At 42.4% G+C, this 27,492-nt stretch overlaps 1 protein-coding gene across 2 annotated transcripts in view; it reads right to left on the reverse strand.

Moving 5' to 3' along the window:
• The window catches only part of LOC308317472 (netrin receptor UNC5C-like), a 232,059-nt gene that overhangs the window by 61,272 nt on the left and 143,295 nt on the right, over positions 1-27,492 (reverse strand). For both annotated transcript variants that reach the window (XM_080766495.1, XM_080766494.1), the window contains exon 4: positions 21,971-22,074. In XM_080766495.1, coding sequence (XP_080622621.1) covers positions 21,971-22,074 — 104 coding nt within the window. The remainder of the gene's footprint in view (positions 1-21,970; positions 22,075-27,492) is intronic.

Raw genomic sequence — 27,492 nt, forward strand, 5'->3', positions numbered from 1 at the left:
AGATAGATATTCAACCGATAGGACTACAATATAGAAAAATTACCACATAGGCTACTGTATAGAAAGAGAAAAACCCAAAGGAAAATGAATGTGGAACTGAGAGCTGAGAAATCTCCAGGGCAGAATTGCGATTTGAAATATAGCATAATATACTTTTTTTGGGGCTATAGCCTACATAGGAGTCATACTGTAAAGAACTATTATACAGTGAAGTAAAAATTAGCTAGCATCCAAGTGGGGATTAAAAAAATCCCCTAATGTTAACCGGAGCATGAGGAATATCAGAACACTCTCCAAGGTGTTCCATGCAGACATAACTGGGGCATGGGAGGACACCCAGTTGGGCTGGGACAGGCATGTAGACTAGAGACCTATTTATAACGCCCTGCACCACACTGCACTGTGCTGTACTCCACGGACCGGACCAGCCGCGCCTCAGAGAGCACGTCTACTGCAGTGATGCACAGAACCGCTGAGTGAGACACAGACAGTGCACTTCTGCTCACCGCACACGTTCACATCATTAACATTGTTGATTTTTAAATGATAGCCTGCATGTTGTTTGTGCCAACTGGGGCCTTTTACAAAGTATATTGTAATTATAAATGTTTTTAAATATGGAAAAATTATGTGAATTGCAGATGAGAGGAGGGGGAGGGCAGGTACACAGTAAATTACGGGTCCATTTGGCTCCCTTTGTGCACACTCAGAGTTAAATTAGAGCAGACAATTTTACTGTGTTTGCTCTAAAGCAGGTCACAGATGTGCTGAACAGAGAGCCTGCCTCGGTCTCTCTAGGGTGCACGCACACACACACAATGTTACCTCTGAGACCTAACACAGGTGCACATGCTTCAGAGTGATCTATTGGAGCCCCCCTTCCATGTCAACATTCAGGAAGAGAGAGAGAGAGAGGGAGAGCACAAGAGAGGGAGAGGGGGGGGGGGGGGGGGGGGAGAGTGCAAGTGTGAGCTTGAGTGCGAGTGAGTTATGGAGGTACACTATAGGACAAGGTGGAAGAGGAGGAAGCGGAGAGAACTGTGTGTGTGTGTGTGTGTGTGTGTGTGTGTGTGTGTGTGTGTGTGTGTGTGTGTGTGTGTGTGTGTGTGTGTGGGGGGTGGTGGTGGTGATCCATGGGTGATCCATTAAACTTCCCCCACAATGTCAACACAAGGGAGAGGGTGAGAGGAAAAGGTGAAAGAGAGAAAGCGAGAGGAATGGAAGAGAGTGGTGGGGAGAAAAGTAAACAGAGACAATTGAAGGGTGGGTGGCGTGGGGGTTGGGCTTAAAGGGTTGATGGTTGGAGCTTTTTCATTTGAATTTTTCCATGCCGCATTAACAATTATGAAGAAGAAAAGAGGCTGTCAGGAGAGAAGAGAGAGTGCATTGCATTGGCTGGAGGTGGAGATATGGAGGTGATCCATTACACTCAACACTCCTTGGAAAAAGAACGGGAGTAAAAAGTCATGTGGGGAAAGGGATTGGAAATAAAGGAAACGGAGAGAGAGAGAGAGAGAGAGAGAGAGAGAATATGAGAGAGAGAGAGAGAGAGAGAGAGAGAGAGAGAGAGTAATGGGGGAATGTGAAACAATGGTAATATTTTATCCCTTCAAGTCAATGCTTAAACCTAGACCAAAACACATGACGGATGATCATCGTGTGTGTGTGTGTGTGTGTGTGTGTGTGTGTGTGTGTGTGTGTGTGTGTGTGTGTGTGTGTGTGTGTGTGTGTGTGTGTGTGTGTGTGTGTCTGCGTTTGTGCGTGCGTGCATGTGTGGAGGGGTTCAGGAGATAAATTATCTATGGAAACCACACAATGTCTTATGAAAACCTTTTCTTAGTAGCTAAATAATATTCATAGTAAGAGATGCAGTATAGTAGTAACCAGTAAATCCTCTGGACCCTACACAAACCTTTTGTATAGTAACACAACCATGAAAGTAAGCGTGGAGGCTGTTTATGTTCTAAACAAATAGACTTGTGGGGCTTAAATGAGGGGGGAAAATAAAGCCACTTCATTTTTCTTGGCTTTATTTGTAAGTACAGCTATCGCAAGCTTTTCCATCAAAGAGCCAGGGATTACATGGATGGACTGCTACTGTGGAAGTTTGATGGATAGCCGGTGCTCCTGGGACCAGGAACAGGTGGCTGCTGGGATGGATGAGCGGAAAGGGAGGGAGGCAGAGGAGAGGAACAGTGTGAGGAGCTTATGTCAAACCTAGACTCTGTCATACACACTAAATATAAATGAGGCTACGGGAATGGAAAGCTTGGAAAACTGCGAAGGCTTTGAAGGATGTCCTATTGACCATATTCACACAGACTTCATACCCGGCATTAAAGTGATACTTCACCAATAAAAATGACCTTTTCCCTATCAATTACTCACCCTGTGAAGCCTTGAATTCATTTAGAATCTGTCATATTTGTCACATTCCTTCAAGGTGAATGAAGAATCCAAAAACGAATATAGTTTCGCTGTTAATCCCAGTCTCTGATTTCATCCATTGTTTTAGTTGTTTTTGGATTCTTAATTCACCGTGAAGGAGTGTGACAGAAAGACAAAGTACAGATACTGTATAGTGGTTGTATACCTCCACAAACCAGTTGTAGTGAATGAAGATAAATTCACAGTGGTCAAGGTCACAGTATCCTCGGGAACCCAGACTTTTTTTTTTCCAGGGAGGAAAAAAAAAGTCTGGGACAAAGTCCACTTCAATTCGGCATAGAGTAGCACAAACATCGCTCACTCTCTGATTTCTGATCGTCTGCACCTTTGTTAGATTGAGATAGTGTTCACAATGTTGGGAGAGACGGACAAATGGACGTACAGACAATCGAGAAACATAATGCCACAGCCTAAAACACACACACACACACACACACACACACACACACACACACACACACACACACACACACACACACACACACACACACACACACACACACACACACACACTAAAGTCATTTAGGGGGTGAACTATTCTTTCAAGTAAGAGCTAAATGGTGCACCGGTAGCTGACTGGACAGACAGTGTGATCAAAACATATCACAACGTCCAGGGTTTGACCTCTGTATTGTATGTCATTCGCGCTCTGCCCTCAGCTTCCTGTCTGTCTTCACTCTCCTATCTAAATACAGTTCTTAAAAAAAGAAAAGAAAGAGACTGTTGGCGAGGAGGTATACAGCCTTGAGGCGAGGTGATGAAGCAGAGCCATCTACAATGAGCTATCATGTTGTGCTCACCAAAGTCCTATGCTTCCCTGTTTCTCTGATGAAATAACTGATCCCTTGTTCAATTCAGTAACGCTGCAGAGTGCAGATGACAATTACATTCCCTGACAGTCAGAAGAAATGTAATGATCTCCGTTTCACAACCGATTGGAGCAAACTTTTAAGAACCCTGAATAATGTGAGATTTTTTCTTGCCAAGTGCCGCCAACGCGGCTCAGATGTCCTCAGTGCACATGTTGTGGAGGACACGGCAATAAAATCAGTCCAAACGGTGACCAGACTGTAATCTGTACTGTAACATTAAACGGACAAATTAATCAAATGTAAAATTATGCTTCATCTCCCATCATTATGTATATTATTATTATTATTATTATTATTGAATACAATAAGATTATTGTACAGTTAACTTCACTTTTGCATATAATGTCTTGCGTATTGCTCTCTATGGAGGCAGAAAGGCTTGAGACTGGTTGTCCTATCTTGTAAGAGTTATACAGCCAGGACGTATACATTTGAAAGGGAAATAGGATGTGACAGACAGGTACTGCAGGGAGAAAGTGCTGGCAAAGTTATTTCACATGTGTATCCCATTACAAATCATATTTAATCTGCTCCCCGGGGCTTGCTCATGCAAATTGGCAAACTGCAGAAAGGTACAGTATGGGCATGTAGAAGGAGATATGTGAGAATTAAAGGGAGGTGGCACAGGGGTAAGTTTCCTGGAGACTTTGGGTTTGAATACTCTGTGGTACCGGCTTGGACCACGCGTCCATATGAACACAATAGACGCGTATCGGAGGAGACGTGATCTTCTTCACTCTCCGTAGGACCAACTGTTGGTGTTAGTATTTACAGGTGATTACAATAAACATGAGTATTGTAAACCCCTGTCAATTTCAGAACAGAAATTGGCATAACGACTAATTTGGGAGAACATTTAAAATAGAATTATAAATAAAGAACAAGACAGGGAGGCGGTCGAGATGAACCAACGAATGAACCAATCTGGATAGAAAGTATAGCAGTTTTATAGCCCTAAAACATGACTGTCATGATTATCATGACAGTCATGGCGCGACTGCAGCCTGTTTTACACAATCGCTACATTTACAGTCCAAACGTGTATATAAACATTCCGATTTCAAATATAAAGTCCTCGCCACATGTGCCACGGGTGTTAGCATTGCTGCACTCCGCGTTGTTTAATAAAAAGCATTTTTATCCGAGCGCCCCGGCAACTTTTTTCAAACAGGGTTCGTTTGGGAAATCCACAGTTGCACACTCGCCTATTAGTCTGTATTGGCAGTGTGGTCAGCGTGCCTATATCGAACACACTGAGTGCCACACTCCTCCCGACCAATAGGGGGGGGGGGGGGGTTGAAAGCTAATGGCAAAAACAGCTCGGATAAAAATGCTTTTTATTAAACAACGCGGGATGCAGCAATGCTAATCGCTGTACCAGCAAATTTCTAACACCCGTGGCACATGTGGCGAGTACTTTATATTTGGAATCTGAATGTTTATGTACACGTTTACAATGTAAATGTAGCGATCACGTAAAACAGGCTGCAGTTGCGCCATGACGCTCGTGAAGTACGAGCGTCATGTGAACCATGGCTAGCAGTTTTAGTACTGAATGTGAAGTGAATGTTTTGTGAAACCACATTGTGGGCACAACAGGCCAAAGGGATAACAACAACTCTGAGATGACAGTTTTGGTAGAAGAGTCTATTGGGACAGAGAGTTGACAAGAAACCCTGCTGGGCTCAAACCATTAAGTGGAAGCGACTTGAGAAATAACACATCCGATTCCACTTAACAGCTTTGACACATCGAGGGAGAATCTCTCCCTTCTGCAGGCACTGACCCAGGAACAGCTCGATACATACAACCCTCCAGCATCACACACCTCCAACATCGCAGGGGAGGAAAGTACAACAGCTCAAACATTTTCCAACTGTGATTTGGCCCTTCTTTTCCGTTAGCCTACATAACTTCCAGTTTCGTCCAAGTTACTCGTTCTGAGGGTATTTTGGTCACTGTCAAATCATTAGTCAGCACATTAGTAAAATCATGCATACATTCATGGAATCCAGAAAGCACAATGGTTACGGTTACATTGAGGTTGTTGAGCCTTCCCCCTGTGTGTCTCTCCATCTCTCTCTGTTCATCACCTCCTCTCTCTCTCTGTACTTTTCTCTCTGTCTCTGTAACTTTCCAACTTTCCAAGTGCTTTAAAACCATGACCAGACCTAAAGTAGACTGAATGCAATGATAGAATATGTAGAGGGAGAGAGAGCTATTGGAAGACAGTCGAACGGAGATAATGAAGACGGAGATGAGTGAGCGGAGGTGATTAATATGGAATTGAGCTAATACAAGCGCATGGATCAAGTTGGAAAAAACGAAATAGATGGATGATAAGAAAACATTAAGGATGGACAGCCAAAGAGCATCTAAGTGTTGGAGCACTTTGGTCTAATGCACTTGCCTGTGCCCTTGGTACCAGAGAATGGGAGGGAGAGAGAGAGAGAGAGAGAGAGAGAGAGGCTAATAGTAATAGGGCCCCCCTAGTTTGCATACATTATATTATTATCATAAAAATTGCTCCTTATTTATTGTGGAATCACTCATGTGCTTATGCAACCTTTTATATGAAATTCACACTCCACAATTGTTACGAATGGCTACAGATAGAGTTGTTTAATATATAATGCTTGTGATGCCACACTTTGTATGCTTTTAAACCGTTTAACAACATAGTCCAGTGAAAATAAATGATTTACCCCCTCATTAGGCCTATATCCCTCAGTGATATTCCCCAGGCAGATTGTAAATGTCCTCATTCAGCTGTTAAATATTAAACGGCGGATGCAAGACATTGTTTGGGATGTGATTATTGTTGTACGTTTTGGATCGGACCCTCCCGCGCACTCAGATCAGCCAACGCAGGGAAGCTGGAAGTACCTTCAGTAAAAACGCCGGGACAACGCTCCACATCCGCGCTCCACACCGGGACAACGCTCCAAATCCCCACTCTACGCCGGGACAACGCTCTACGCGTCCCAAACTCTGCTCCCTTCCTACCTTCCCTTCTACCTTCAGTAAAAACACTGGGACAACGCTCTACGCGTCCCAAACTCTGCTCCCTTCCTACCTTCCCTTCTACCTTCAGTAAAAACACCAGGACAGCGCTCTACGCGTCCCAAACTCTGCTCCCTTCCTACCTTCCCTTCTACCTTCAGTAAAAACACCGGGACATCGCTCTACGCGTCCCAAACTCTGCTCCCTTCCTACCTTCCCTTCTACCTTCAGTAAAAACGCCGGGACAACGCTCCACATGTCCCACCTCCCTTCTGGCTCCAAAACTATGCACTTCCCATTACAATCAGAACTGCAGCCTCACTCCCAATCTTAGTCTGAAAACCCACCTCTTGACTCAATCATGGTCCGTAGCACTTGCCCTAGCCCCGACGACCTTACAGATGTATGCAAAGGCATACTTATGCAACCTTTTTTTATTTAATTTTATGTAGACTTCGATAGCATTTTATGTACTTATAGCATGTTATGTAGACATAGCACTATAGCACTATAAAGTATATGCATATGCATAGTTTCATCATATAGATATTCCACTGTTGCGTTCTTAGCTTACGTATGATACATGGTAACTACTTTTTTATGTATGTGATGTATTGCTATGCTTTTTGTTCTTGCTTAATGTAAGTCGCTAAATGCCTAAATTGTAATTGTAAATTGACTGTAGACCTGAGGTCTACGGTCCCCCCACCCCAAAAAAGAGTGAAATAAATAAATACAGATTAAATATGGAAATACATGGTCTCAGCCCAATGGTGACAATATTCACATGACATAATAAATGGTAGGCAACTTATTGCTGCAGCACTTGCATTTCTGTATGTGTGTGTGTCTGTGTTTACAATTTAGGCATTTAGTAGATGCTCTTAATCCAGAGCAAGAACAAAAAAGCATGGCAATACATCACATACATAAAAAGTAGTGAACATGCGTAAGCTAAGAAAGTAACAGTGGAATCTCTATATAATGAAACTATACATAAACTATACTTACAGTATATACTATATTATACATATATACTATAAAGTGGTATGACTACATACAATGCAATTCTAGTGCTGTCTACATCACATGCTATAAGTCTGTATAAAATGCTATCTACAGTAAGTCTACAAAAAGTGCTATCTAAGGGGCTAGGGTAAGTGCTACGGGCCATGATGGAGTCTGAAAAGGTGGGAGCCATACCTTTGGTTGCTTTGAATGCCATCAGAGTTTTGTATTCAGTGCGAGCAGCGACCGGGAGCCAATGGAGGGAGCAGTGTTGTGTGTGTGTGTGTGTGTGTGTGTGTGTGTGTGTGTGTGTGTGTGTGTGTGTGTGTGTGTGTGTGTGTGTGTGTGTGTGTGTGTGTGTGTGTGCGTGCGTGCGTTTATTCAAAGCTGATTTGCCGGGTAGGAGTGTTGATGACACTTCCAAGTCATTAAAGCATGAGGAGGTTTGGAGCTAATTGGGGTCATACTAATCCTTCTTAATTAACTCACCAACTGGCCAGTATTATTTAAACTGCCCAGTGACAAAATCTGCTTCACTCTGTTTGCCCATTCAGCTGTGATGTTGAAGTCATGTTGTTTTTTAAAGGTATATTCAGTGATTTCACTTAATTCAAAAATATTTTTTTGTTTTGTTGTGATAATCCTCTCTACTATAGAGTGTACTGACCATATAAGGAGTTCCTCCCTGTCCCCAGTTAACCCCTGGGGGTTTTTGGTTCTCTATCCTGATTGGATGAAAGCTTGGGTCCCAAGGCAAAAACGAAACCTACGGTTTTTTGAGTGAAATCACTGAATATACCTTTAAATAAAGTGTTGTGATGCAAGCATGAGTAATGTCACATCTTGGCCATTGATTGCTAATGTGGTCTTCTATTTCTTTATATAGCCTACTGTAGCCGACGGCCACAGTAACCCTGGATTTTGCTTGCAGGGGGAGAGAAAGGAGAGTGGTATAAGTATGCCAGAATTTCTATTTATTAAGTGTTTCAGTAAAAAAACAAAAAACAAACAAAAAACAGATGATTTGAATCGAATATTTTGGAAAAGTCATGGAAGTCTGAGAGCTTCACAGGTAAAGATGATCAACTTCAAAATCTTAAAATAAATATTCCAATTCTGTGCCCGTCTAGAGTTGAGTGTCTGTTAGCAGGATATCTCCATATTTCCATATACAGTATATCTCCTATAGCCTGGGTCCACACCATAGACCCCGCCCACTCCACTGAGTGAACTCTGCTTCTCCGCTTCACGAAGCTTCAGTCTGAAAATCAGGCTATATATCTTGTTCATGCTGAGGGATCCATGCAGAGGCATTCCAAAACCAGCATGGAGATATAATCTGTTTCTCATCGGTTGGAACTGGCTCCAAGTGGTCGTCTTCGACATCCTCTTCATGTTGGTCGTGATAACTTTTTTTTAAATTAATTTCCCTAAAATCGTTTTGCAGTTGGCAATGTGTGACGCCATAGTGTCACCTTGAGAATTGTTGAATTAATAAATATCAGTAAGACCAGTAAGAAACTACATCGCCCTAAAGGGTGAGCGTGCACGCATCCACCTGGGTGACAGCAGACTGCTGGGCGAACGCTGGCGCTTTGGCATGGGGGGTCAGATCAACATATGGAATGAATTCTGTACTGGCCATATATGGAGCGTGTACAGGGTTTGATGATGTCAGATCAACATAAGGAATGTCAGAACAGGTCAGCTCCATATATGGAGATCTAAGGGTGGCACCGGCCACCGGCAGTGTCTTGAGTGTACAGGGTTTGATGAGGTGTGGCCATATATGGAGCGTGGGTTGAGTGTACAGGGTTTGAGGGCCCAGGTATAGGGCCGGGCCTTAAGTTTCGAGCCTGTTGAGAACTCTATAGTTTGAATGGACAGGTATCAGTCCAAAGGGACACATCGAAGAGGAAGGAAGGGTGGGGAGGATCAACATATGGGATGTCAGAACAGGTCAGCTCCATATATGGATATGGAGACATGATCTTACAAGGCGTGGCCATATATGGAGGCGTGATGTCACAAGGTGTGACCATATATGGAGGTGTGACGTGACACACATAAATGCAGGTTTTCATATCATAGTGAATGTGACCTACAGTCGCAACAATATTCGAATATGCCCCTGGTGCCTTTGGGGCCTAACCATAAGTAGGAATGCTTTATTGCAGTGATAACTTTGATAGATAAGCAGAAGAGCGTGTTCTTTTCCTTATTGTTCCGCAAAGAACTACAGAAGTGTCATAACCCACTGCCAGGTCAGACTAAAGGAGCCTGCAGCAATCTGTCAATGAAGACGGATCGCCACTACATTAAGAAAAGTAGATGGATCCTGGATGAATATTTAATAAGCTAATGTTCCCAAGCGTTATACAACTTCAGCTGGCTATACCTAAAAACTAAAAAAAAACATAATTATTCACATTTTCAGATATTTTTGGATTTGGCACACTTTAACATAATTGTATTGCAGGACCGTCAATATATCCAGACTGACATCACCTACATCACATTGCATGAGCCAACTCATCACAGCATGGATGTTTTTCACAGGCAGGAGTGGTAAGTCACGTATTACACATCCTCACAAACACTTCCTCTCTGCTCCCTAAAGGCAAGATAAGCATCAGCTCCTCTTGGAGTACAGTACATAACCTTCTGTTGCGTCACAGATGTTTTTGAGATCAACAAAAGGTATTGGAAATTAACTGTTTAAGCATATCTGAGGTTTCTTAAATGTAAGACTAATTACAGTAATATGAACATTGAACAGAAAGTTCGGAAAATTGGTAGATTATGTCTCTGCTGCAACAATACAATAATAGTGACCATACAGCCAGCAAGAAGTAACTAGCTATAGCTATCTAATAGCCATATAGTTTCTTTGAGAACATTTGATTGATCCATTCTGTTGATTTTTCATTATAATGCTAGCATCGTGCCATGTCAGTCACAAAGTCCTCAAAAAAGTTCCAGATATAACGGTGCGGCGAAGAAGAAGGAGAAGAAGGCAAACTGCTAATGAAGTATTTATGTCGATGAAATTAAAAGCACTCCATGCAAAGGATGGACCCTTGAACCTTTTTTCTTTCAGCCTTGGGCCCAAACGAGAAATTAATTATCTGAATCACTGACACTGCTACTGCTATACTCTTGATGATCGGCAGGCATTGAGACCAATTTTAGGTCTCAATCTTTAGAAATGGCTAATGCAACTCCAAGGTCAAGTGTAAATGTGTCTATTATTAAATGTGTCAATATAAAGCTTCCGTGCAGCTTGGGTGTCCTGACATGGTCCCATTGTGGTTTTTGATCAGGACCTAATTCTGATAACTGACTGAATCACTCTGACACTGTCATCACTGCCTTGCATGTCTGAAAACAGACACACCACACACACACACACACACACACACACACACACACACACACACACACACACACACACACACAGGGGTACTATTTCCATTGCCAAACAGACACATATCGCACGACGGCAAACTGCAAAACACAAGGTTTTTGGGTGTGTCTTTCTTAGTCTTTGAAGAGCTAATGAAGAGAGACAGAGTGCAGACAGAGACAGAGAGAAAGAGGGAGAGAGAGAGACATACAAACACACACACACACACACACACACACACACACACACACACACACACACACACACACACACACACACACATTATCTCCTACCCACACACTTCTGAGTCAAGGGCCCCCCCTCCAGCATTCAACATACCACAAAGGGAAACATAGACTCCTCATTTCAAAAGACTCTATCATTACATCTTACACACTTCCTGTCCTCTCCACAGTGAGAAAAGAAAAGCGTATAGGTTTGATGTTATTTGAAAAACAAGTGAATAGAGAAAATAAAACAGTTCTGTGCAATGAAAAGCTTCCCTCTTTGAAATCTAGATTGATAGTTCCGATAGTGCCAGTGCAAGACCCTGCCGTTCCAGTCTCTTTCAGGGCTGAAATAGCAAAGAACACCCCCTGCTTCTGCATGCTTTGTGAGAGAGCCAAGGTAAATGTCTGCAGCCAATGTTGTTTTAATCTTTAAGTTTAAGAGTGTGCCTAAGAGAAAGATAAACACAGAGAGAGAGAGAGAGAGAGAGAGAGAGAGAGAGAGAGAGAGAGAGAGAGAGAGAGAGAGAGAGAGAGAGAGAGAGACACAGAGTGTTTGAATATCTTTGAATATCTCAGTCTAGACACATCCAGTGAGTGGAATGGGATATAACAGAGATGAGAGAGAGTCAGAGTCAGTCAGCATGATGTACTGTAGTTTCACAGTTGGCTACAGTTGGGGCAGGCTCTGACTAATGCCTGGAGTTATTGTTAAACAGATTGACACCATGCTTCCCATGGGTCCAAAACTCTTGGTGAAAGATCAATGCATATGTGTTTTAGTTGGGTGTTAATAGTAGCATTTGTGTGTGTGGTAAATGGAACATTTATTAGCACAGGTATATACAGAATTACAGATCACTTTACAACGCGCATTACATTCACACACACGCACACACACGCGCACACATGCGCACACGCACACACGCACACACACACACACACACACACACACACACACACACACACACACACACACACACACACACACACACACACACACACACACACACACACACACACACACACGTTTGAATGTGAGGAATAGGGAGAGAGGTTTCTGCATGGTTTGCAAGGAAGTGTGTGACTATAGCTGTGTGTATGTAAACAGCCCATTTAGATAATAATCCTAATCCTTCCAGCTATCAACAGTTGTATAGCGCATTACATTCACAATCCAAACCAATAGAAATAAACATGGCCTACAGCACACTGCTCTCACTGCACCACTTCATTGCTGTCGGGCGCAAACCTGTATGTCCATATTTCAACTTAATAGTTTTTATTACATTTTTTGTAAATAAATACCGTACCTCGGCATACAAGAGTGTCATACAAGAGTAGCGAAAATAGCATTTGCAAGCTCACAGCGCATTGTGAGCTTGTAGATCAGCTATTTTCACCATGTTATTTTAATAATAATAAGCTTGTTTTGGACATACAAGTTTTGCATTCGACAACAACGATTAAGTAAATTACTTTGTGGTAAGAGAGCTTCACAACAACATTTTATTAATCTCAACACCACCCTAATAATTCACCTAAGAGGTAGAGGAATGAAAAGAGATTGCTGGGTAATCTCTGGATTACGGTGATGATTTCTGACAAAGGCTGGGGATCAAGTTTAAAGTGTGATGGGAGATGAGCCATAGGAGCTTATACTATATGAGCTCAGAGAGGATTAAGGTGAGGAGAGGGTGCACACTGCATTACGTCAATTGTATTTTTATTTGTTTTTTATATTTTCCTTATTTCATTGTCCACAGACAGTGGTGGACAAAGCACTCACCCCCAGTGTTGAGTCAAAGTATAGCTACTCCTGGTCAAACTTTGTACTTGAGTTAAAGTACTGATGTACAGGAGTACATATTATTTTACAAAATGTTGGTATTCAAAAGTATATTTCCTTTTTAATTTCAATGCATGCTGTATGAAAATGTTTATAGCTTCCCATTAAATGTAAAGATTTTCCAGAGATTGCCAAAAAAATATTAGTAGTGAATAGATACTGGCAGTGAGGAGGATATTGGAACCTGTCAGCGGTGATCACCTTCATTGACTTCCATAAGGCTTTCGACACCATCCACCAGGGGAAACCATCCCCTGACACCATCCACCAGGGGAAACCATCCCCTGACACCATCCACCAGGGGAAACCATCCCCTGACACCATCCACCAGGGGAAACCATCCCCTGACACCATCCACCAGGGGAAACTCCTGAGCATTCTAAAGGCTTTCGACACCATCCACCAGGGGAAACTCCTGAGCATTCTCTGTGTCTATGGCGTTCCTGAAAGATGGTCCAGATGATAGAGGCAAGCTACAGCCAGACTTGAGCCAAGGTCCAAACCTGCGACTCTTGCCCCCTTCCTGATCATTGTAGCGATGGATCATGCACTGAGACTCGCGGGTTCACTCTGGTCCCGAGGAAGTCAAGGCGAGTACACCCCATCATGCTCACTGACCTCGACTACACAGTACACAGACGACATCGCCCTGACTTGAGGAAAGAAAAAATGACTATATGGGAGCCAACCCAGGGCAAAGCCAGGGCAAAGCCAGGAAGGGAAGAAGTGTACCACCTACGTAGACGTACTGCGTTGCGACAGCTTATCTAACATCACTACAGAGCTCAAGAACCTGATGTTATAGGAAATTGTGTATGGCAGCGATCCAGGAATCCCGAGTTGGTGTTGGCTAGACCTCACTCTCTTAGTAACTAACTAATACGTACTAACTAATTAGTAACTAAGTAACTAGTGAAAATAGCTACAAGCTGACAAGGCGTCGTTGTAGTGTAGTGAAAGTCACAAGTATCCAAATATACAAACACTCAATCAAGTACACCAATACTTAAATAAATGTACTTTGGTTAATCTCCACCACTGTCATAGACACATGCACACACACATGCATGCACAAACACATGTGTACTCACACCTCATATTCACCTATGACATGCCCAAAATAAGGGTGCCAGGTTTAAAGTGGTTAAGTCTGTCTGTAGGTTGTAACAAATATTTAACCAATGAAAAGGGGAGCCCAAAAAAACACAAAAAGGTGAAAAGTTGAAATTCATGGTGTATGTGTAAGTCCTTTAAGACTAAATAGTAACTACATTATATCCATTAGAAATGAGGGAGAATGGTGATACATCTTATATTGTTATCATAATTCACCTTTGCCTTATGCTATGTTCTGACATTCTGCACATTATAAGTCAATGACATTCTGAATATTACAGTATAAGAGTACAAGATGCCATCGCTCAGCCGTTTTATCTATTGTTTTTGTCCCCATGACACAAGCAGCTTGTCTCTTATCTCGAGTATAACGATCCCTTGATTTGAAGCAGGACTACTGTACCACCTGTGTGTTAATGTACTTCTACCCATGATATAATGTCTCAAGCACAAGCGCCAGCACCTTACAATAAGTACCTCCAACTCCATTTGCCTCATCAATTGCTCACTAATCAAAATTCCATGAGAGATTATAGTAGGATTATTATCATCGTCATGAAGATTGTGCGACTGTGCGTGCAATCGTGCATGTTATTTCTCTCTCTCTCTCTCTCTCTGTCTCTCTTTCTGTGTCAATCTCTCTCTCTCTCTCTCTCTCTCTCAAGCCTCAAGGTCTGAGGTGTAGTTCCTGAGACTATGCTGGCATGGTCTGCTGCCTTTCAGATATCTGTACAACTCATCTTACATTCATACTTTTCAGTTTCATGAACATTTGACTGCCAACTTCCTGTGTAACCGTAATGTCAATTAGAAAGGTGCACACCGCAGAACGCAAATCTGCGCCATGCAGGAACCGTGCCCTAAAAAAATATATAGTGTCATCATGCAGTGACATTTCTATGCATAGCCATGAGAGTAGTGTATCGTGTGTGTGTGTGTGTGTGTGTGTGTGTGTATGTGTGTGTGTGTGTGTGTGTGTGCGCGTGCACAAACACGTGTGTGCGTGAGGAGGGAGGCATGGAAGGCTTGTCACCACACACTTATCTGATGTGTTTATTTCACTGCAGCTGGGGCGATCACTCACACACAGACGCAGACAAACACACACACACACACAAACACACACACCATCAGGGGCACATGCATGCAGAGAAACACTAGCACGCACACATACAAAAGCCCACCTGCTAGGTGAAGTCTATTGACTTTTCCTGGCCTTTAGGTCATTCCTGCTCTTTCGGTTTAGAAAGAAAATCAGTCTTGTTGTCAGACGAGTGCTCTCCTGTTCCTCTGGCTCGGTGTCCTAATTAACCTCGCTACATTCAGGGGCAGAAATGGGAGTGGGTTGTCGCACAGATCAGAGAGTTGCCGAAGCAGTCAGATAGTTTTCAGTGTGGTCCCCTGTGGTCCTTTGATACACGATGCCTTTTCAACAAATTACACAGTACAGTATATTAGACCCTGTGTGATTTCCGTTACAGTATACGAGTATAACAGAACAAAGCGACTTCTAAAAGCAAAATAGAAACTCAAAGAATTTTCATCAACCAAAGTAAATGAAGTCAATGAGAAACTATTGGACTATTTTAACACAAATCTAGCTACTGCATGGGGTTGAGGTTTCTTTTATATTGTGTTTTTTATTTTGTCCAGCAGGTCTGCTTCTGTATGGCTTTACAGTAACTTCTGTATGGCTTTACAGTAACTTCTACAGTAGCTTCTGTATGGCTTTACAGTAACTTCTTAAACTGCTGAACTCTCCCTGTTGAATCCACTGGATTTCCATCAGCTTTCATTGGCTTTCTGTCAGAGCCTGCAGATATTTTCCGATGTTTCTCAAATGTTGTGTGTGTGTGTGTGTGTGTGTGTGTGTGTGTGTGTGTGTGTGTGTGTGTGTGTGTGTGTGTGTGTGTGTGTGTGTATGTGTGTGTGTGTGTGTGAAAGCGTGCGTGTGGAGTCATGGCTTTAGAGCGGTATGTTGAGAGCCTTGTGATGCCAGCTGGGGCATTACAGTGAAGGCTAGTGAATCAGACGTTAGCGTACCAACCTCATCACAATGACAACTTTACAACAGGCGACAGACAAACAGCCCACATGATGACCACAGCCACTAATAATAGAACATTAGCGTGGTCACACGCTTAACACAGACGTCTGTCAATCACAAACTAAAAAGGTGGGTGCGCGCATGCGTGCGAGTGCATGTGAATTTTAGATTGAGAGAGAGAGATGGGATTGAGCGTAACGGAAGCGAAGAAGCAGCATAATGGAAAGGAAGCCAGAGGTCACCTGCAGGTTTTCAACCTAAAGACCTCTAATCAGCTTCAGTGAGCAGACAGAGCAGAAAGACCAGGCTGAGATCCCATTATGACAACTAGGGGAAATGAATGGAATAGGTATAGCGGATAAAACACACTGGGAAGAGAGAAAGTGTGTGTGTGTGTGTGTGTGTGTGTGTGTGTGTGTGTGTGTGTGTGTGTGTGTGTGTGTGTGCGTGTGCGTGCGTGCGTGCGTGCGTGCAAGATGGCTGAATGTGTGTTGTTTTTCCGTCCGAACATGCCTCTATGTATGTTACATGTATACATAGAGGAATTTCCTTTAATCCACCAGACACTGAAACATATCTTTATTACGTCACCATCGAGAGCCTGTTATACCCTGGCATTGGTACATATCTTCATCACGTCATACGCAGCCACGGCATACGCATCAAACGACCCAAGTAACCACAGTATACTGCTAATCAACTTACAAATTACAGTACATATATAATTTGTAAATTGATTAGCAGTATACTGTGGTTACTTGGGTCGTTTGATGCGTATGCCGTGGCTACGTATGCCGTAGCTGCGTATGACGTGATGAAGATATGTATGCCCAATGCCAGGGTATAACAGGCTCTCGATGGTGACGTAATAATGATATGTTTCAGTGTCGGGTGGATTAAAGGTAATGCCCCTATGTTGTATGTACAGTATGTAATCTGACACCAATGCCATATCAAGCACAAATTAATCATTACGTCATACGCTGCCACCGGACAAAAAACATTACTTGCACGCTCTGCTTGCGCAAGTAAAGACATATGCAAACTGTAAGGTAAACTGCCAGCCAATTAATCCTGCAATAAGGTGGAGATTCACTGAGAGGACAGAAAAGCAGCCTGAGAAGTGAGAATGGGGTAACATAATGAATCTCTTACTTTCCTACCCACATTTCTCTCTCTCTCCCTCTCTGTCTGTCATGCGTCTGTTTGAGCCTTGGGTGTTCTCTCTGTCTGACACCCCGGTGCACCGCACTGGGGTCGGATAGAAGCTAATTTGATTTCCTATTTTAACCCTATTCTCTCATGCATAATTCCCTTTCTCGTGTGCATTACACTATAGGGGAATCACACATGAGAACAGTACTGTATATATAACCTATAATAATACACAGTGTAATCTTCCACATCGTGCCGTGGAACTTACTGCATCTATCTAAGGAGCGGTCTCACTCAGCAGTTGACATTAAACACAACATAAGAGAGACAAGAAGTTATTACAGACTTTTATGCTAATATAGATTACTTTATGCATAGGGGATAGAGCCTCCCGCTCCATCAGTAGGTGGGGATTCTTTGGCTGAAATCGACTATCAAACCCTCAGTAACCAGAAAACCAGATTTAGAAAGTCCTTATCTGGCAGTGCAGCCTTCGCAAAGTGCTATAGTGCAGTTTCCCTGGTGTGCAAGGAAATTAAATTATGTCTCTTTATCCATTCATGGGGGGGGGGGTTAAAAATGAAAATAAAGCAAAGAAGATGAATAATGATCTGAATTGTAGATGATGTACTTTGCTGTAGACTGTAGTTGTTTAAAGCCCTCTGGGAGTAGCAGTAACGATCTGTGCACTTTCAAAAACAATGTTTACATCAGTTACACATTGTGAATGAATGGATAAAATCATGTGCAGGCAATTTACCTGCAGCGTGCTGCTATAATGTAAAATAATGTTGTGTGACAGTCTGTGACAGACATGTTTACCGCTGCCACTGAACACTAATAATAATAATGTTGTGTGACAGTCTGTGACAGACATGTTTACCGCTGCCACTGAACACTAATGCATCAAATAGAAAGGAAGAGTTGACCTTTCATTGAACAAGTGGCCGTGTGGTGATGGGAAGGTCACAGCCAGGTTCAAAACTAGAAAGCTATGGCAATGCAATACAGTAGGATTCCTCAGTGCACATTTGTTTATTTTGGCCTATTTTCCACATTGTCTCCCAATTTAGTTGTTGTACCACAAAACATTTTCAGATGGGGGTCCGTGGAATAATATATATCATGTTGGGGGTCCTTGGCACAAAAAAGTTTGAGAACTGCTGATTTAGAAGGCATATCGTGATCGACCTCGAGTCAAAATGGGTTAAAATAAAGAAATGTCCTCTCCTGTAAACACTGCCAATTGTGTTTGTTCAAATGCACTGCGTAAGAATGAAATCCCTAATCTCCATGGACATAGATGGTAGAATTTGCATTTGTCTTTCTTTGCTGTCCCAGACAGTGAACATAATATGGGCTACCATAACATGAACTGCGAAGAACAACTTTGGTTTTATACCATACAGCCAGTTTCTCAGGAGAGTCACTAAGCTAAAGATATGTTCCGTATAACATATTTTAACAGAGCAGTGACAACAGAAATGTTCTCAATCAAGCTTTCACCAGAGACAAATCCTTAAACAATGTTCATTGTTACATTATCCATATGTAACTCTTGAGTGTGTATAAATGTAACCAAATGGGTTCATTTGGTTACATGTGGGCAACATGTGGCCCATGGGCGGGGGGGGTGGGGGGGGGAGCCTACCACACATTTTAGATAAAGCACCTTCTGAACACAAGAGCCTGTGAACAGCAATCCAGAATCTATTTCACCACACAGTACAGTATAGCAGCATGGCCTATGACATTAGCCAAATCCTCACTTTGCTCAGTAACCCCTGCACCCTCTGTGCAGTGTTTCTGTGTCCTCCACCTTCAACACCCAGACAGCCTGGTGAGGAGTAACCAACCCCCTCCCTCCTAAACCCACGGCTTCGAACCCAGAACTCACTCCTAGTACAGACGTGACTCTTGTAATCATTGCAACGACATCAACAAAGACAACATATTAAGGATGTTTTTTAGTTAAAGAAGAACATACTGTATCATAGCAGAGGCTTTGCTAATTGCAGTACAACACATGTGGATTATAGCCTTGAATGTGAGTGTCTGTTTCTATATCAGGCACACACACAAAACATAAACTGTGGGAGAGTTTAACACAGAAAGGCTATTAGAACCCACTTCCACTATTACCACAGGGCTGTACTTACTGTAAGCCACACTAATCCAAACACTTTGAAAGCCATGACCATAGAGGTAATTCCAAAAAAATACAAGTGGAACATTTTCTCATGCATTAGAACATCTGTACTGTGCCTCATCATGATACAGTTTTGAACTGCATCACTCGTTCTGAATGGGGTTTTTCTCTGTCTCTGTCGCACTGAGCCTTCCACTTGTCGTAGTAAATACAGTATAAACCCTTAACACATGATTTCTTAATGGGTGCTAGAGAGGGTGATTTAGTGCACTATTAGTTTATACACGCTGTTGGGCCGCTGAAGACAGAAACAGATTGATTAAATGTTTACATATATTTTTTTTTCTGTTGCTGTATAAGTGCGAGGTTGCCATAGCAGGCTATTTGTTTGCACTCGTTTGTTATTTCTGTCATGTCTACAATGTGGTCTCTAAGTAGACTGCATTAACATGCAATGTGACCTGTGACATGACCACTTAAAGATTGTATCTGTCTTCAGTTTCACTTTATACCCTGATGAGGACTATCTTAGTCGGAACACGCCAGTGAATACATGATTTAATATAGGATCATTATTTTATAATAATCAGAGTGCCTCAGATCATTTTTCCGTCTGCCATCCAGCCTTCCATTATAAGTAAGGTGGACAGTCATGTTTTTTTAATTCTCACTTTGGTATTTCAAATTGGTTCTCAGGGCACTTAAAATCTAGGTTTGAACTGTGGATGTCAAGTGGTAGTCTACCTCCAGAAAACAAATCGACAGTAATGGAATTCTACAGTACACAACAAAAGTCAGCCTTGAACACACGCATACCATCCTTTTATGCTAACTGTGAAATTATTCAAATCACATTGCTGTGTTTTTCGTTTGATGTTTATGAAGGGCATAGGTAACAGAGAACATTATATTGCTCCGACTGCATTAATCAGAAAGATTTTCAACAAATCACAGTGATGAAAGATGTTTGTTCTCCAAATCTTGTTACTTTTCTGTCTTGAGATGAATGTTTTCTTTTGGGATAAAAGTGGCATTGCTGCTACAACTGCTACAACATACATTATCTAACTATAAATGCACCAAGTCTCCGCGTGTACATCTGTAATCCATGTAACTCCAGAACCATTCACCCCACCTAGTTTAAATTCGACACACACGTTCGACACCCCCACAGGGAGTGCAGTGCCCGGTGTCGAGTTGGTCGGACCCACGGTTGTCCAGAACCACCACAAAAGGCCTCTGCCGGTGCCCGGGCCACAGCTAACATCACAAGACCTCTGCCCGGGCCAGACTCCATATTTGGACATGCCTAAATACGGGTTTGTCCCACCGACTTCTGTCATCCTTCTGACATCTGAATAGACTCCATATTTGGGCATGCCTGACAAAGAACTCCATATATGGGCATAAAAGGGACACGGACATAATAACTGGGTGGGGAATGCATTTCCAACTTGCATCGTTCTAAGTAGGCCAGTGCCCAACGGGCACCGCTCTAGTTATTATTAAGTCTACCATCACTACAACTACTACCACTTAAACCCTATTATTTTTGTTGACTGGTGTCACCCAGGGATGATACCTGGCCCCCGCATCTTTTCCCTCTCTTTGCCAAAAATAGCAGCTTAGGGTTAAGTGGTAAAAAACTCTGTAACTCTTCACAACACCAATATTCACAATAATGTCTGGTATGCTTTTCAACTTAATCTCTCATTCTTTAATACATTGGTATGGCTACATTAATGGAACAAGTTATACAATTTTCATTATTATTTCTTCAATTATGATGTACGGACCAAAGGCGGGAAAGAATTTAATGATATGCTGGAATCGACCTGAGCTTTTGTTGCTTAAGTTATCATGTTATGTGCAGCTGTATCTGCTGCAACCCTGTCACATTATACACTTTATCTTGAATAGACCTTTTTAATGTCGTACACAGACTGCTGTATCTCTGTCTTTTAATGTTTAGAGTTTAAAGACAACAACGTAGCTCGTCATTCCAGAATTGAATTCTACAGTATTTGTGTTCTAACCCTTCACATCTGTTGCTGTAGTGTTAGCAATGGCTTATCTACACAATATTGCCTGCTGCCTCTGTGGAGACTCAGACTGGGACAGTCAGGTGCATGGCTGCTCTGTGTGCTGCTTTGTTCTCTTGTGTAAAAACGGCATGGTGTTGGGTCACAGCACGCATGGTGTGACCATCAGCGGTGGTGCTGAACCATTCACCAATCGATGCATTTAGAGCGACGTATGCTGTCCAAGTTTCCCAGCAAGCACGGTCAGAACCTGGACGTATTAGTGATGTCTCGATTGGGGCCAGATCAAGTCAAACCAAGACTAGTCAGATCTGGCCCAGAATCACCTGATTTCAAACAACATAAATTCTGCCCACTAAGACGGACGTCCCTGGATGAATCAGAGAGAGACTGATCGAGGCCAGATCAACTTAAGTCATATCGGGTGGCACGGTGGCACAGTCGGTAGGGCTGTCGCCTGTATTTGTGTGTCAGTGAGTGGTGTGGCAACTCGTGCACAAAGTACTGTTGTTCAAGCATCAGGCTGTTATCCAGCCCTGCGCTGGAAATACAAATTATAGTCTATCTAGGTAGGACAACTATAAATTGACTTTATGAAAGACTCATCTCGCTTTCACATGAGCTCAGGGAGAAATGTTGAGAACGTACCTCTGCAGCCGGTATGCCCTCGGGAGGGCGACACTGTAACAGCACCTCCTGTTCCAGTGACACTTCTTTTCCTAGTGGTTCCTGTTCAAATGACTTCTTCAGGTCTACAGGAGAGAAACAAAGAAGGAGCAATATTTGTGAGTTAAAATAAATTAGTAATTAGTAAGCCTATGGCATACTAACATTTTACAGTTGTAGAATTTGCTGTGATTTTGCGGTCCATACTGATGGTCACCATGATATTTCTACATAAAAATACAGTGGGTAGACACAATTTACACATAAAGACAAAGCTGTGTTATGTGAGATAGATGAGGAAAAGTAGTAAATGTAATTAGTGTAATATGTACACATGCTGAAACTTCACATGATAACCAAGAGCCATTGCCACCAAATGATAACATAAAAAAAAAAGTTGGATTAATTAATTTCCTGGCAAAGTAGGATGACACAATGAGCATCGCTAAGGAGGCGTATGCCCGGCCATTTTGGAGAGAGCCTGTGATTCTGAATTAAGGAAGGCCATTTTGGGTGGAACCACCCTGTCATTGTGCGACTGAAGGTGCTTTGGCCTCTGCAGGGATAATTTAACGCTCATTTTCCAAGGCGACAATGACATGGTAATTATGGAGCCGCTGGTTAAAGTCAGTCATGCATACATTGGCTTCTCTCTCCAGTCTGTCAGCTCCAAAAATGTAAACAAGGAAAAACACTTAGCTAGATATTCTTAACCATTGACTAATGCACACACATTACCACACAGCATAGAGAGATGCTGAGGGGAAAGGGAGAGAAAACCACAGATGCCACCAATGTGAACTTTACTTTTAGACTGCTACTGTACTTAAATGTGTGGCTTGATGTCAATGTAAAAAAAAAAAATCTTTGTTGTTGCACGTTGAATAAACATTACTTGTAGAGCAACATGGCCATGAGATTAAGTACAACATATACTTAAACTTTAGACTGATATACACCCCAGACCTAGACCTTTTATTCTGTCATGCTACTGGTAATACAAACAGTTACATTTATGCTTTTCTACACTAAGCACATTGTAGTTATTTGTGCTTGGCATGCCCATCTCTCCGTACTCTCTGCTTGGGTGAAGCCTGTTATTTTGCCCTTCGGTTCCATTCCGCATGGACTTGCCAGAGAAGTGTTGGGTTGCTGCCCGCCAGCGAGACATGACCAGAGAAGTGTTGGGCTGCTGCCCGCCAGCGAGACATGTTGGGTTGCTGCCCGCCAGCGAGACATGTTGGGTTGCTGCCCGCCAGCGAGACATGCGAGAACTCGGCCCGGGGCCAAAGACATTGAACGATTCACATTAATAGCCCAGCGTGCTGTGATAAATGACAGTATTACAAAAGCAGAAAGGGATCGTGTTGCTTATTTATCACAGAAGAATTCAGCGAGCGGACTGATTCAATAAAAGCTAAATCCATCCATGCCTGCCGTAGTTGGACTTGAAGGCAAGTTAGTTGGAAGCTGAGATGAGAAGACGGTGAAAGAGAGAGTGTTAGAGGAAGGGAGGAAGCACAAGGCAGGAAATGGAGGGCAATATTGCTGTGCGGCCTTGGCATTGTGGGTAAGTGCATTTGACAAGTGAATGCACATGCAAGGCCGGGCAGTTCTATAGACTTGAACTGGAATAGGACTTGACTTGAGACCTGTTCTTGGAGATATATAAACTTGACTTAGAGTTAAGGTCTATTTACACGATACCCGCGATAACGATAATTATGTGAGTGTCGATAACAAAACTACCACTGATTCCGACTGTGAGTGAAACCAATTGCATCCCAAATGCATTGAATGGGATTAGTATTTGAATTGAAGTGTATAGTGGGCAAATACTGTATGATGTACATTTGTTTGTTCTAGTGGTTCTAGGGCTGGATCTAATCTGTTTATTTCACAGGCGTCTGTCTGTCTGTCTGTCTGTCTGTATGCTTCTTCCCCTCTTTCTCATCTTCATTGTTCTGGAATAACTTGTCATCTCACTTTAATGAATAAATATTTTCCACTCCCCTCTCTTTCCATCTTCGAATGCTTCTATAAGAAAAGTATTCTGTCTCATATTTCCTCTCAAACCTTTTCTGTCATTCTCCAGACTCTCAATGCACCAACCTATTTGCCCACTCCCCTCCACCTCTCTTTCACAGCCCAATCGCTAGATAATAGCCTACCAGTGGGCTTCTGCATTCACATACAGTACGTATAACATACTGTACTGTATGTAATGCCCTGTTATTGCAACTGCGCTGAACAGATGTTAAAACCATTAGTACACTGCAGAGAAAATACGCCATAAAACGGTGTATCCAGAGAGAGAGAGTTAGCAGGTGACTATATTTATGAAGCCGATCAGCCGATCTTGATGGATTCCTAAGAGGAAGCACATGTACGGTAGGGAGTGATGGGGGGAGTGACAAGAAAAAAAAGAGAGACAGAGCGAGAGGAAAAACAGGGAGAGAGGAAGCAGTTTTCTTTTCAAACTGATAAAAACTCATATTATACAAACTTAAAGAAAGAATTTCAATGAGATTTCATTCCAAAGACCAGCAAACCTTTTGCCCTTTCTATCCTTTCAAAAAGTGTAGGACGCCATGGGATTAGGGTTAAGGTGAGACTGAGTGGGAAGCTGTAGAGTATTGAAAGGCATACTGTGGAACACCGATTACAGCCGACAAAGGACAAACTAGATGTTGGGAGAGAAAAAAAGATGGACACATGACAGTACACAGTACACAGTGCAGATGCACATACATGTACAATATCAGTTAACTCTGAGAGTGTACCGTACTTACACAAATACATATCAAACACACATGCACACACAAAATGCTGATTATTAGTCCATGACTGCCCAAGCACTCATTCAAACTTGTCTCACTATGAAATAGAACACTAGAGAAAATCATACGGTTGCAATTAGTTTCACAACCAGCATACTGTAGGTTCAGACATTTGAATGATGTCACTGAGTGCACTAGACTACAGTAGATGATACACTGGCTCGACTGGAGTCTTCACAATGCACAGTAGTCTAATAAGCAACATGGAGAAGACGATATCTCAGCTTGTGTCATCCCTCTGATCGTATTTACAGTACAAATACCATCAATATAGTCAATCTAGAATTTGTTTTTAAAGGAAACTTTTTAAAGGTGAGTGAGGAGATCAATCATAGTGTGAAAAATGAAGCCTGTCTTCTGTGTATTTCTCCATGAAATTATGCCGTCAAACGCGCTTTTTCAAGTCACTGGGCGTGCATTACTTTCCCTGTCAATATCTTGTGATGTCAATTTTTGTGGAGAAATACACAGAAGTCATTTTGGCACACTGTATTATTGATCTCACAGAAGAACAATGGGATTTAAGGTGGCCGTACACTAGCCGATAATCTATTTTGACGCTCGGGTGGTGCCCGACTCAATCGGGGGCGATTCTCGGGCATAAATTATCGTCTAGTTTGAGTGTATAAAAGATCCAATCGTAATCCCTCCGATCTGCTCGGGGCCGCTCACAGAATCAAGAATGTTTGATATTTGCTCTGCCCCGCTCTTCCCCCGCAACCCCCCTCTCCTTGTCCCCTCTCCTCTCCTCCTCCCCTCTCCTCTCCTCTCCTCTCCTCTCCTCTCCTCCTCCCCTCCCCTCTCCCCCTCTCCTCTCCTCCTCTCCTCTCCTCCTCTCCACTCCCTCGGGGCCGAGAATCCTTGGGTGTGCTGCGCCCGAGTTTTAAAACCGTGTAGTGTGTGCTGCATAAAATAATCGGGCCCGATTATCCTGTAGTGTGTGGTGCTATCAGATTTCAGATTGAAATAAATTGGCTAGTGTAAGGCCACCTTCAGGTTGAAAATAGATGATGTTTAATACTTTCGAAGCATACTTTCAAAGCACACGCACATCAACAGTCGGGCTGGCCTGCTGGGCCAATAGAACTAATATCAAAGGAGGTAATGTAGAGTCCCTACACTATGTTCCAGGCAAAGGATTTTACTTTATTCTTTAACGTTTTGATCTCACCAGATCTCCATCAGGTCAGTATGATGAAGATCCGTTTAGTTTGACAAAATGAGTGTACATTGACAATGATAGTCTTTACATGTGTCTGTTTTGTATAAACACTGTACAGTACAGTATATGCGGCTGCAGGTGTGCAATTATACACACCTGTTAGTGTTAATTTAACCATGAGAGCGTACAAATAGAGCAGAAAGCACCCAGCATTTTACAGAGTGTGTGAGAGAGCTGTAGCATGACTGAGTCAGTAGAGGTGTCTGAGGGATCATAAAACTAAGCAGCGTGACCAAGTAGGAATGATGGATCACCCCGATACCGCACACCAGAACACACATATTCTCTACAACATGTTAACACTGAGCATGTCATCCAGAACACACACATTCTCTACAACATGTTAACACTGAGCATGTCTCAATGCTACGCAATTCTTTGTGTTAATTTAACCCTGAGAGTTACTGTACATTAACACTGGTGATTTTACAGAGTGTACCCTAATCAAACACACCGTTGACTGGAGTTCACAACCCAGTGCACTGTGAAATCGGGAGTGTTCATTTTGTGATTTAGTGTAAAGATTAAACCAAAATGGTTAATTTGGTTCCATTTGTACAATCTTTGTGTTACAAATGAATACATGAATATGATTTTACTATGCATCATTGAGGCTCCATTATATTTCCATTACTGGTTATAAATATTTGTTGAATGTATCAAATGCTCAGTATTTAAATCTTTTCTGTTGTCAGAGTCTTCAGTTGATTCTATCGGTGGATTTTTGGTTTCCATATCAAGTAGCCAAATGTCACAACAGCTTAGAGGCAGCAGCAGGCAGTGTATTGAAATCATTGAGGTCATGTTTTCTTCCCCCTTCTGGTGGAAATACGGCTGGCCTGGTAGACTGGTGTGGTTTCCAATTCCCTGACAGTCATTTAAACATACAGTACCTGACACATACAGTATGTTAGTCATTTAAACATACAGTACCTGAAACATACAGTATGTTAGTCATTTAAACATACAGTACCTGACACATACAGTATGTAAGCCTAAAGTATATTAATAAAATACAGTATAGCACATCTGCAGTGGTGGTGGAAGGTGGGCTTCTTACTCTTATACTGAGAAATGTAGACCCTGGTGTTGGGTAGTACACTGACTGGTTACTCTTAAATTGAGAGTACCACAGACGAAAAACAGTCTAAGTCCAAATTTCATTCTGACCCCTCCACGAAAAGGTCTCGTTGTCCTGAACCCTTATCTATCATTTATACATTATGGATCAATAGTGTGGATTCAAATGTAGACCCTGGTGTTGGGTAGTACACTGACTGGTTACTCTTACATTGAGAAATGTAGACCCTGGTGTTGGGTAGTACACTGACTGGTTGACAAATAGTACCGCCTGAAGCTCATGCACACGATGTCTCCCACGAGTTACGTATACGCAGCTTTAACTCATGCTAATTATTTAACGTTGTTGTTTCAACACAAGA

Source organism: Protomyctophum bolini, assembly GCF_963924005.1.
Source record: "Protomyctophum bolini genome assembly, chromosome: 6".
NCBI classification, from domain to species: domain Eukaryota; kingdom Metazoa; phylum Chordata; class Actinopteri; order Myctophiformes; family Myctophidae; genus Protomyctophum; species Protomyctophum bolini.